This window comes from Typha latifolia, chromosome 1 (genome assembly GCF_019914945.1).
Source record: "Typha latifolia isolate L0001 chromosome 1, TyphaL0001v2, whole genome shotgun sequence".
Lineage (NCBI taxonomy): Eukaryota > Viridiplantae > Streptophyta > Magnoliopsida > Poales > Typhaceae > Typha > Typha latifolia.
In genome coordinates this window covers 22,131,114-22,144,253 of record NC_133086.1, presented here as the reverse complement: position 1 = coordinate 22,144,253, position 13,140 = coordinate 22,131,114, and the positions used below count along the sequence as shown (strand labels likewise).

The 13,140-nt window shown below is 38.2% G+C and overlaps 1 protein-coding gene across 9 annotated transcripts; it reads right to left on the bottom strand.

Annotated features, from left to right (window-relative positions):
• Window positions 1-2,717: 2,717 nt before the first annotated feature.
• LOC140780491 (disease resistance protein RPM1-like) lies at window positions 2,718-12,121 on the bottom strand. Of its 9 annotated transcripts, none has more exons than XR_012107521.1 (4): window positions 10,746-12,099; window positions 9,138-10,173; window positions 4,161-9,058; window positions 2,718-3,018 (listed from the first exon to the last, which is right to left on the bottom strand). XR_012107521.1 is itself a non-coding variant. In XM_073126091.1 (4 exons), exons 3-4 carry the CDS (start codon window positions 7,135-7,137, stop codon window positions 4,381-4,383), a joined length of 2,652 nt encoding a protein of 883 aa, XP_072982192.1. In that variant the 5' UTR covers window positions 7,138-9,058; window positions 9,138-10,173; window positions 10,746-12,099; the 3' UTR covers window positions 4,077-4,380. The 9 variants fall into 9 exon arrangements, 8 of the variants coding, with proteins under 8 accessions (XP_072982192.1, XP_072982187.1, XP_072982188.1 ...); XM_073126091.1 differs by lacking the exon at window positions 2,718-3,018 and having other exon boundaries at window positions 4,077-5,771; window positions 5,877-9,058; XM_073126086.1 differs by lacking the exon at window positions 2,718-3,018 and having other exon boundaries at window positions 4,077-9,058; window positions 9,138-9,326; window positions 9,466-10,173.
• Window positions 12,122-13,140: the final 1,019 nt, after the last annotated feature.

Below are 13,140 nucleotides of genomic sequence, written 5' to 3'. Positions count from 1 at the left end.
ATATGTGAGTGAACCCACTCACCTGAGTCTAGGCAAGACAACTGAATCTCAAATCCTTAGCTCACGTGCTAAAAATCACCACCCTTAATAATAAATAACAATAACATTTTTAAATAATAATAAAAAATATTAAAATAAATTTCTATAATTTAACTCAAAAATTAATAATTTGGGCCAAAATAAGCCCAAATCAGTTGGGTTGGGCTGCAGTTGGCACCCAACTAACACTTAAATGGATTGGGCCCATAGCCCAATCCAACTAACTAATGGAATCGGGTCAAGTTCCTTGGATTCGGATCCAACCCGACCCGAATCCAAACACTTAAAAGGAGAAAGCCAGACTCGGGTTGCCCAAGTCTGTCTTCTCCAAGTCGAAAAGAGCCGAAGAGAGAGAGAGAGAGGGAGACGCCGACGGCCACCGCGGCGACGGTTCGCCGACCGCGCCCTTAGCTTCCCAACACCCACATGATTGCCGTTGTCCTCGCGAGGTGGAGGAGAACCCGCGTACGTCGATCAATTTCATTGCCGATGGCGAACAGAGCCACGAGGGCTCTAAAGGTGAACGCCTACGACACGAAGCCAACGGCAAGACGCATCCAGATGGAGCGCAACAACCCGAAGCCGCCGGCCGGCCCGATTTGCCGGTGAAGCCGAGAAACCCAAAATTAGGTATTTTTGTTTTACCTTATTAAACTTTAATTAAAATTTATGAGTGGGAGAGGGCTTACCAAAGAGTCACGTGGTGGTCTCCGTTGGTTCCGGCAGGCCGATTTCACGGCGTGACTCCGACGGTGAGAAAGAAGAAAGCGAAAGAGGGAAGGAAGAAGAGAGAGAATGGGGGTTGAGGTGGTTAAGGAAAGAGAGAGGATTATGGTTTTAATTTATAGATTAAAAGAAAATCAAATCTAATCTGATTCGGATTAGATGAGATTTTCTTTGCCCCTCGTCACGTGCCGGAGAGGGAGAGGGGGGGGGGGCTGCACATGCAGAACACGTGCACCCTCCTCTCTCAGCCCCTAATTAATTTTTTTCTGGTTCTTACAATATTAGGAAAAAGAAGAGAAAAAAACACTATTGTAGTATTGTCTGAAAAAGTTGTGCACTCATGAGCTCATTTGAAGAATATACAATGATCTGGCTGTGGCTTCTGTAGCAAGCCATTCCCTAGAAACTCAGTTTGACAATATGCAGTAACTGCTCTTGTATATAATACTTATCATCTTTTTATAATCAAGTCAACGCTCTAGCAAGTTGGTATATTATTATTTTCAGCAGATGGTTCTGTATAAGGTTTAGCTTCTTTATTTGTTCCTGTGGCTTTCGTTGACATTCTAAGGTCAATGCTCCAGCAAGTTGGTTTAATTTTCTCAGCAATTTACTTTTCAAAATATTCTAATTTCTAAGCCACCAATACACACCGGTGATTTAGCTAAGCATGAAACAGACAAATGGGAAGAAAATCAAGACTTGCACCAAAGAAGCCTATAGGGGAATACATAAATTGAATCACATATAACGAACTTCAAAGTTAAAATTTCTTCTGCTTTCAAGCAAGTGACAAGCTCTTCTCTTCTTTTAACAAAAGGCGGAGTAATTTGAATTTCATTTCGTATTTATTTATTCTGTAAGGGCTATTCTTATACTTTCCTGACAGAAGCTTTTATGACCAAAAACAATACCCTTCCTTGATCTATGCTCCGAACCAGCTGTTGTGAGATAGAACTAAAGAAAGATGGACAAGATAGGAAGCTGAATAACTAGGAAAAGAAGGCTCCTAACTAAAACAATGTAGAGATACTTTTAAAAAAGGGCAACCAGGTGCTTAAGGCCCCTGCAACACAGGATCTAGGTGATTAAGGCCCCTTCATTTCTAAATAGGCTGTTTTCAAGACTTGAATATGTGACCTCTTTAAAAATGGCCTAGAAAAAGGAAATTATAGATAGCTACAAAAGGTTGACATTGAGTTATTCCTGAAGTGAGATTAACATTTTGACCATTTAAAAAAATGATATTCCAGTTTTCTTATGATCCATCTAAAAGATCACCTCTAGTTGTCATTCCACTTATTAAGAAAAATTTATGAGAAGCAACTTTCGACAAAGAGAAACTATGTCTTAATTATTAAGGAGATTGTTTAGAGGAAGTTTGAAGGTCAGGAGGTCAGCCTGCACAGGGATGAACTTTGAACTGTTTAGAAAATGATGATGGAGAACAATTTGATATGAAATTTTCTGCTTGCTATGATGATTAAGTAGCCTTTAATATGACAAACTTAAGAGTTGACAGAAAAAAAAATTAATTGAGGTAAGATGGACGAAATAATTTTAAAATGAGTTGCTCTTATCTAACAAGCAATTTTGTTGACATACGGGAGTAATTGGTATAAGCTACAGGTGCCATAGGAGGGGGAGGAAAACCAAGCAAGACATATAGAAGCATGAAAAGAAATATGATGACTGTCAGTGGGCTTAGCTCATTTCAAATATCTGTGCCATAATCACATTAATGTCTATTGTTGTCATGATCGTTGTTCCCATTGTTGTTTTGTTGAACTAATTGAAATATGCAACACAATTAGCATATGAGTATTGAACAAGTGAATGAACAGCAGTATTAGACTCATTGAATATTGATAAGTTAAATATTACAGTATGGAGATGTGTACAGGCCTTTGTATCGGCCATTTCACAACAAATATAGATGGTGTAACCAGTTATATAAAATAATATCTGCTATATAAACAAGTAAGCATATTACTAATAAGTAATAACCTGCTAAGCAAACATATAAGATCTTGATAAAAAAAATACAAGCATATCTATACTGGATAGCTAACAGTCCTACATATAAGCATCACATTTCCACAAGCATCAAAATATCTTGTACTACTAAGTACTAACCACTTGGTACAATAGAAAGATCTTAATTTTCCACAAATCACAATCTTAGTATAATGATCCACTTCTGATGGTTAGATCTTTGAGTTGCATCTGGAACCATTGCTTCACAAAGGAAACCTAGACCAAAAATAAAGTTATAAGCCCAGTAAAGTTTAGAGAGGAATGAGAAATGAAGACATACAATAGTAATTTATTTGTACATTTCTACATACTAGTTTGAACTTGGTAGTCCTTAAACTTGGTAGCCCTTATCTCCATGAGTGCCATCACCAATCAAAGAGCAGAAACTAGTTGGACATTTGTTTAGAGAGTTGACAATGTGTTGAAGATAGTAGGTGAACATAAGGGCTCAACTTAACTGTTTATAAAATGAGAATATTATTATCAAATTTATTAACTGTCAGAAATTAATCGTTGTAACATCTTTCACCTTTTGTTATGTGAAATTATTTTGCTTTCTAGCAGCCTTCTCAGTTTAAGCGTCATTTGCCAAACTCAATTTCATTAAGGAACCTCAACTACTTCATGTTCGGTAAAAGTTTAGCTGATAGTGCTTTAAGATGGAGGCTCAGATAAGGTAAGTTGATATTGGGTAACTTTCTTATAATGTCTAAGACACAGTTATCTAGAAACTAACCAACCAATAAGTGTGGAAGTGATGCTGAGAACAACAGACTTGTTGTAATATAAGCATACACACCAAAAAAAGCAAGTCCAATGATTTGGCACAGTTCAGCAAACAACACATCAGCATGGCAGGGATGTCTACCTGCCGCTTGCATCACAATTGATGATCGGAGATATCATTTTTTTATCAACATTACCTTCAGCAATTTATAGAACAAAGGATTGTCATGACAAGCTACTACAACATGTCAAAAAGTAAATGCTTCTTTAGATCTATTTTTACAATTATGAAGAAAAGACAAACAAACTAAAAACCAATAAAAACTGAAAGCTGATTTAAAGTGATGCAGAAGAACAGATCTTAAGTCTTAACTGCAGGCTAAAGTACTAGAAGTAATATCCTAAAGACATCAACTAGAATGACTTGTTCAACTTTCTATGTAATGAGTTGACATAGACTTCAATTGGACTGGAGGTAAAGAGAAAAGACTAGTATACAACACCTTATGTCTATTGACCTGCTCAAGAACTTAGTGAAAGGCTAGTAATAAGGAAATGAAAAAACAGTGATGATACTCAATGCTATGAAAATAGTATATTTACAGACAAAAAGGAGTGTGAAATCACACTACCATGTGTTTTCCTTCATGTGATTCCTCAAGGCTTGCTTGGATTCTGGTCTCTGATGTCTGTCTTACATTCACACAAGCAAAGAGAGCTAAGCTGATCAAGTGAGGAAAGAGAATGTAGCAAACTAGCAAACCTCCAATGTAATCTTCAGGCACTCTCCTTGTCCCTTTGAATCCATATGGGAAGTACCACATACAGAAAAGCCACATGTCCAAGCAGTCCCTACAGATCTTCATAAATCCTGTCTTGATTATTGTAACTGCGGATTACTGGAATGTGCTCATGACTGCAACGATCTGTCCCTCCTCTTCTGAATTTGTGCAGAAAGTCCTTAGGCATGTCAAACAAGTGAAGTTCTTTGAGATTCCTTAGCTGGTTTATACCTTCTGGTACTATGAGCAAATTCTCGCAGGACCTTATGTACATCTTCTGAAGATTAGGCATTGCTCCTTTCACATCAACAGACTTTAGATTGTCCAAACGGTCTAATTCAAATATTTTAAGCTTGTCAAATCCTTGATTGAAGCATAACGTCTCCCCTTCATATGCCTGGATGAGTGAGAGTTCAATCAAACACTGCAGAGCATGAAGTTCGTTAAGTGAGTTCTCTGACAATCTTGACCACCTAAGTCGCATCCTCACAAGGTTCTTGAGAGAGCAAACCCATGGTGGTATTGCTGCCAAAGGACCCCTTAGATATAGGCGTTCAAGCTTTACTGGAGGATCCAGAGAATTTAGCATAAGATGCTCATCTATATCAAGTGATGCTGCTGAAAAAGAAAGAAGCTCCTTCATCCTTGTGACAGAGGAACACAAATGCGCACCATCTTGTTCTCTCAGTTTGACAATGCCTAACCTCTTCAATTCTGTCAGGCTTGCGAGCTCAGTAAGCACACCGCTTTCTTGGTTTGCATCTATGTACATTAGCTTCTGAAGCTGTGTCAGTCTCCCTATACCCCTAGGAACTTTAACACCAAGAGCATAATAGTAAGGTGGAAGACGTCCAATATAATAGTGATAAGCAAGAAGATGGCGCAGGCTTTTGAGCTTGGTGATCTCTGAAGGCAACTGAGTCACATAGGTGCCCTTGAGGTCCAGAGTCTGTAGGTTTATCAGCTTCCTCAAGGACTTCGGCAGCTTACTAATCCTTGTATTTCTCAAGCTTATATACCTTAAGTGGAGTAGATTGGCAAACTCCACTGGCAACGTCTCCACTGGTGCACCTTCTAAATCCAAGATCCTCAACAATTTAAATCCAGCGAAGAAAGAGTTGATCATGGATGAGGCATTGATGGCATTTGATCTGAAGATGAACAAAGCACGGAGATAGGAAGAGCTGATATTCTGTATCAAATCATCACTGGTGTCCAGGACTGATAAGCGCCGTATCATACCATCAATCTTGTGGACCTCTCTAGTGAGAAAAGTACTAAAATTCTCCTCCTCTGATTTCAAGATTACAATCTCTCGAAACCGGTCATGAATCCTGCAGCTCCTCACCCTTCCATAATTATAAAACTCTGCTACCTGAACCATGCCCCTATCAATGAGTTCCTTCAGGTAGCCCTCTGCGATATCCTCCATAGTTCTTCCTGCCTCACTCTTAAGGAATCCTTCAGCAATCCATAACCGAATCAGTGTCATGCGCTTAATAGAATAATTCTTTGGGAACATACTGAAGTACAAAAAGCAAGATCTAAGGGGGTAAGGCAGATCACCATAGCTAATAGACAGGATCTTTGTAACATTGTCAACCCTAGGGCTTCTGCCAATCTCCCAATTTAATTTCCCAAGCATTTCTTGCCACACATTAACATCTCTTTCTTTCTTTGACAGTAGGCCACCAATTGCCACAATCCCAAGGGGCAAACCAGAACACTTCCGAACAACTTCCCGCGAGATCCTCTCTAGCTCCAGAGGACAAGAAGCCCCAGGAAGAGACTGGAAAGCCTTCTTGCAGAAGAGTAACCACGCATCAAAATCATTCAGTGGCTTGAGATTGTAGACATCAACAGGTGATGGCAATGATGCTTGGAAGGCATGAGCAACTTCAAGAATTCGCGTGGCGACAATAATTCGGCTACCACAGACATCATTGGGCAAGGCATACTTGAAATCATCCAAAACATTAGAACTCCATACATCATCGAACACAATCAAATACCTTTTGTCCTTCAGGTAGCGCCTTATGATCTCTTCAAGCTGAAACTCGTCCATCACATGGATGCTCTCAGGCACCTGCTCCTGCCTCTCTTCGAAGATTTGATTCACGACGCTCCTCAGGAGGTCCTTGATCGAGAACGACGGCGTCACCGTGACCCACGCATGGCACTGGAACCACCCCTTCACCTCCTCGTGGTTGTAGATACTCCTGAGAAGCGTGGTCTTGCCCAAGCCAGCCATCCCAACTACAGATTTCACCTTCAACTGAGCCTCCTTCTCCAGTAACCATTTAATGAGTTCCTTCTTGGGCCCATCGACGCCGACGAGCTCGGCTTCATCGAGGCAAAGAGAAGCCAAGTGGTGATCATCCAATCTGCATCTCGTCGCATTGGCCGGCGTCTCGCGATCATTGAAGTTTGTAGCTTGTTTGTACCTCTCCTTGATCTCGCGGAGGCTGGCAGCGATACCCCTCACCTGAGCAGAGATGCGGCGCCGCGCCACCGAGTACTTGACGAAGGTGGCAAATCGAGAGATGAATCTTGAGCCCTTCGGAGCAGACCTCCCCGAGAGGAGCATGAGCTCGTCGACGATATCCTCGGTGTCGTAGGCGACCTCTCGCAGTTGCCGGAGAGTTGCTTTGAGAGTGTAGCTATCATCCCCTACAGCTGAATGTTGTAGGAACGAGTTGATTCTCTCTAAGAGCCTCTTGACGTCGCTGATATCGGAAGTGAATACTTCTCTCAGGATCTCCTCAGATTCAGCCAGCAGCGAGCTCAGATCCGGTTGCCCCGACAGAGCTGTGACGGCCGACGCCATTTACGTCTCCTCCTACTCCACTTGTTGTGATCAAAGGAGGTTTACGAGAGAGAGAGAGAGAGAGAGAGAGAGAGAGACCGGGGTTGTATAGGAGATGGCAGAGGTACCACGTCAAAGCTACAACTAAATCTTTTTTCCTTTTCAAAGCTGGTTTGTGTTTAGAGGAGTTTTTGACCAAACTAGCCCCTTCTCTAAAATTTATTTACTGAAATAGACCATACCCTAAACTCTATTATTGAGAGTGTTTATATTTGCCGTCCCAGTAGCAATGTTATCAATTCCTTAGTAAAATATTTATTTATAAAATGAATCTTCGATAATAAGTGTAGCATTTTCCTATAAAAATAAAATATTAAAATAAATTTTATCTTCTTTTTCAAAAAGCACTAAATATAACAACATTTAATCTGATACTTAAGTCAGTATTTTTCCTGAGATATGTTGATAAGATCAACTACTTAGGCCTTAGCTTATAAGAAAGACATTAAATTCAACAACAATTCATCTTCTAAGTAAAACATGAATGCTGACAAGACAAATTTAGTTCCTCTTGGTATTAAATTTAGGTTGGGATTTAGTTCGATATATAAAATTTGGAGGAGGGTTAGTTTGGTAAAAAGACCACGACACGAATTCATCATACTCTTTCAGTTTCACATCGAGTTGGATTAACTTTCAAAAACAAAGCAACCGATGAGATGATGCCGTGCAGATGACAAACATTGCAGTTGACAAGAAGGTTGCTGGCATTAAGCAGATATGAATTCACTCTTTGCATATAGATATCAGATAGTAGACACCCAATGCGTCATTCAATTCATATGCAAAACGTAGTCAGTATATATGACCAACCAAGATATTAGAGATTTAGACTTTGATTATCATGCACCTAGTTGACTTAGTTATGGCCGTATAAAAGATATCTAAGTAGAGCTGGCGTCCCCTTATTGCTATTCCATGACTGGCATTTTTAATTGATTGTCAACTTACTTTTTATAATGTTCTAAAATAATATTAAGAGCTTTTCCACCCACCTCGATTGATAGTGAAATTTTATTTCAATAATAATTAAGATAATCATGCAAATTTAGTCAGTCAATGTTAATATATAATAACATGTTGGATCTCACAAGTTGATACTACTATAATGACAGCTGCTATAACAACGGTTAAACGAAGGAGATCGAATAGTCCAGCCTAAACTTGTTAATTAAGATGTCAGTCTTATGAATCTTTCAGGACATAATTACATTGAGAAAACTATTTGCTCTGTGACACAGAAGACTTGAAATTCTCAAGTTATTTATTAAATTTGGTCATTATTTATTCGCGTGTTTCTGATAAGGGACTAAGTAGATGCATGTGTTAAGGCACATAATTTACAATAACTATGTATATACAAACTTCTCATAGTAAATTGTTTCAATTCTCTGTTCAGACATATTAGTAACATATATTGGAAACTATTAGTCAAGTTCGTAATCAAGTATACCAAAAGCTTATCTAGACTATCTGGGTAAACAAAAGACTTGACCTTACCTGCAATACTAATATCAAGCACTATCAAATTTTAGAGTTGGTAAACAAAATTTGCAACCAAACAAGTAGCATTTTCTACTTATCACTTCTACTGTGTAATCACTTCTTGAACGGTGCTACCATTAGGAGAGAGAATGCTAAGACAAGAAACCTTCAATTTCATTGAGACAAAAGAATTTCCTTTTCAAATGGAACAGAATGCAAGAACTCTGTAAGACAGATGCTACAGCAGCTTACAGGTGGCTGTCCTCAGTTATCAAGGAATGGAAGCTTACCTGTGGCACCAAATAATGATCTGGAATCGCAGTATCATGTCCCTGGAGAATTTTCACCCCTATTGTTCCGTGATTCAATTAGTTCCACTGTAAATGATTCTCTGAGGCTGCAATCAAGAAGACAGTTGATAATTAACAGTGTTATTTGTAAGGATGGCCTCTTGAACTGTAGTATTTTATGAATACCAGGAAACAATGCCAAGTTGAACCAGTTGAATATGCATGTAGATGAGGTAAAGATAAGGTTGCTCTAGTAAAGTTGGTTGTTGACAAACTTGATGCAAGGCAATTGGGCTGTGCTACCTCCACGGACAACTTTACAGTACTAAGATTTACGCGCCTCAGTAATAAGAGAAAATATCTTCTCAACCAGTGCTGCACAAGATCATGTTACAATTTACAAATTAATTAGGATACTATCATAATATTACCTATGTGGTTTCAGAATAAAAAGAAAAAAAAACGAAGTTACTGCAGCAATATAAGTATAGAGCAAAGAAAACAGTATGAGGACCTTTAGACGGCCATTCAGTTAAAAATGGATTATGCTGCCAGTTGCCACTTCACCTATCTTCCACATTTGGGTCTCAATGATGAACATCAAGAAGCATTATAATAAATTTAACAGGGAAAGGCAACAGAAAAATAAAATTCTTTTTTATGTAGATAATGAAGATCTAGCTCATCTGACAAAGGGCTGGAAATTGCAAAGAAGCCTAGCAGGCCATACATCCAATGTAAAATAAATACAGAATTACATACAGTAGCTCCTGCTAAATAGAACTTAGCCCTCAAGGAAGTCTAGAAATGAACAGAAGACAGATATTTATTCACCCAACCTAAAAGAAACAGCATTTTCTTCAACAGAAGATAGGCTGTGAGTCCTTTCAAATGTGGATGGGAGTTTAGACAGATAATTACAAGCTTAGTAGTTCAAATGTTTGAGGTTTAATTAAGATAATACAAAATTATAAATGCATAACATCATTTTCACATGACTTCCAAAGGACATAAAAAGAGCTAGAAGTCTGATAGATCAACCAATCTACGGTAGAAGGCTAGAAGCTATAAGTTAGTTTCCTTGGAATAAGATTATTCATCAAAGATATTTAAGACACAGATTGAGGTCTAGCTGGAGATACATCTCTGATAATAGCCTCCTTGCAACCCATATCACCGCCAATTGATTTGTTTGCCAGAAGAATTTTCCAAGTAGAACTTTCTGTAAACATTATTTCTGAAATACATTAGTATTGCTATTGAAACATTACTCAACAGTCATCACAAAGTCATATATATATATATATATATATAATTATATATATACATACATATAGGATAAAAACAGTATGAACATAAGACAAAGCAGAGACAAGTAATTGTAGCTTATTTTACTCCATAGAATTTAATATTCATAACATCATTTTTCTCATACTTTCTTTATTACTTGTTGCGTTCCAATTTCAAGGATGATGACAAGAGTTCGACTAAGTAAAATTTTAAAGCTAATTGATTAGCACAAGTGGATGAGGACTAGTTTGTACAGTGGATGGCAAAACATAAACATAAACGTTGACACATAAATTATAATTTAATACTTACTACTCTAAATGATAAGAACACGACAGGTAAAGACAGCTTATTTCTCAGAAACAAATGGTAGTATTTCGAAAAAAAAGTAAAAAAGAAGCATCTAAATGTATTCTATATTACAATAAACCAGAGATTTCTAATAGATTAGCCAGCCCTCAAAGAAAGAAACAACGCCAAGGATCTAGAAATGGTGAAGCCAACCTTGATTGTTGTATTAATGGGGAAAGAAGAAGCCAAGTTTTCCCATTCCTGAATTCTTCCCCACATCTCTACCAATAACCACATCTTTCATTGTCCTAACCAGCTGGAATGACCTAAAAACATAAGAACATGTGGGAGCCCTGCAATTGCTTCTGTGCTGTCAATTACAACATGCTTTCTTGTCCTTTGAGGAATTCAACCTGCTCCTTATCAAATCCACATTGATAATCTCTGTCGCAAAGGCTTCTTCATTGTCTGCTTCACAATCAGCCGGATGGAAATTGTTGCTAAATTATCTACCGTTGGTACTTACTTCTTGGCATCACAACCACCTAAATGCTCATTTCTTGTCCCTAATTATCGTGTTGCAGATCCCAACATAATAATAAAGACTCATGTATATAAGCTGTCTTTCTTCATACTATGTGCATGAATGCATGAAATAGTTCTCAAATCTTACCTTCTCAATTATATTTATTGAAGATGATACATTTGCTAAAAAGGGTAACAACTGCTTCTCATATTGTCTAAAGAAGACAAAGTGAGCTCAGAATAACAATACACTGAAGCAAGGACATAGAGGCTGATAAAAGGGTTAACTATTTCTCATATCGGTTTTCTCGTGACAATCCCCAAGTAGCAGCTTTGCAGTATGGCAGGCCAGTCATTAGCTCCACTGACCAAGAACCAAGACAATCACAAATGTCATAATTAATGTAAACTTGCATCTATGGTAAGGAAGAATTTAACAAAATTTTGGGTCAGCTGGCCGATCGACTTTCCCTTCCTTCTGGTCCATAACTTGCACCGGTAACCAGATAGGATGCAGAATAAGATCATAATTGAAGACCAGAGCTAACTAAAAAAACAAGGCGTTATCAATTTAGACATAACGAAACAAGATTATTAAGAGGAAACATGTAGAGTTTACCAGATCTTGCCCTACAAAAGACATTACTGAACCAAAAAGTCATCTTCTTCTTCTTCATGAGAGACTATTTTTTTTTAACGCAAAAATGGTGACCAAATTTGCATAACAAAGACAAGTATTTAAGAAATATTAGTGTGGAAATCTTCACCTTCGAGGAACTACAACCCTTTCTAGGGTAAAATCACAAGGAAGGGATTCAAGATAGGAGGAGGGAGGGAAAGACATGTTAGATCTAATAATAATCCTACCAGTTTTTTGGGTTTCCTTGGAGGCTATGCAAATGAAATCAAGAAGATGGGAGGAGACGAGAGGAGAGGAGGGAATGCTGACCGTTAAAAAAGTTGCAGTGCCAGTGATCGGATCGGAGAGATCTATTTTGGCGGGTGGGCGATTTGCAATTCTATTTTTAAAAAACAAAATTTCCGCTCCTCCGGATTTCTTCGGCTCGTCTACGTTTTAATTAGACAATAATTATTTTTTTGATAAAAATACTTCTGGGCCAAGTTGGCTGGGCCTGGGCCTACAAGGTCTTTTGATTCGATAAGTTCTCAGGCGGGACCGCGCTAGCCATGTTGGCCTCAATCGAGCTTGGGTTGAGCCTTGGCCCTTGGTCCAAAACTCTAGGTCAAGGCCCGGTGCCGTCGTGTAAATATCGAATCGGCATCAATATATCGATTACGCATATTTGACAGTTTTAATTACACATATTTTAAGTTTAAGTTTTCTACAACATAACTTCTAAAGAGATGAAAATAAATAATTTAAGAAATTAAATGAAATTTTTTAAAAATTAAATCCAACAAATATGATTGAGGCTAATTACAAGCAAAGGAGCTAAGAGCTTAAGACTCGATAGACTTGCCATTATCTACAGGCTCTAATAGATGGGTCGAAGGCTACAGACTCAGGCGAGGTCGAGCTTGGACAAGAATTAACTTGAGCGCAACTCAATAGATTTTTAGATTAGGTTGGGCCAAGTCCAAAGCGGAGTCAGGACTGGATTTTGACTCAATTTTTTTATAATAATAACTTACAATAAGTCTTTCTTTTCCGAACAATGTTTCCTAGAAAGAAATAAAAGATGGTTTTTCGCTGATGTGCAATCATTTGATCAAGTACTAAAACGAATAAATGGCAATGAACCGGTATATCAGCTCAAATGCCTATATATTGCATGTTGGAATGTAACCATTAAAACCAGACAGAGTAGTACATAGAAAATGATAGAAACAGTGCCAGTACTGCCAACAAGACTGATTATGTCTCAGATTAAGAATCTTCCTCTAAGAACACAAGGATTTTTTATTTTATTTTTTTCAGGAGGAACAATGCAGGGACACTGTAGGCTAGATGTCATATTTGCTTACATTTAAATGTACTAAAATTGTGTACAGAGCAATGGATATATGAACCAATGGATCGTGACAAGTCATTACTACTAGCAATGACTTCCTCTTTCATTAC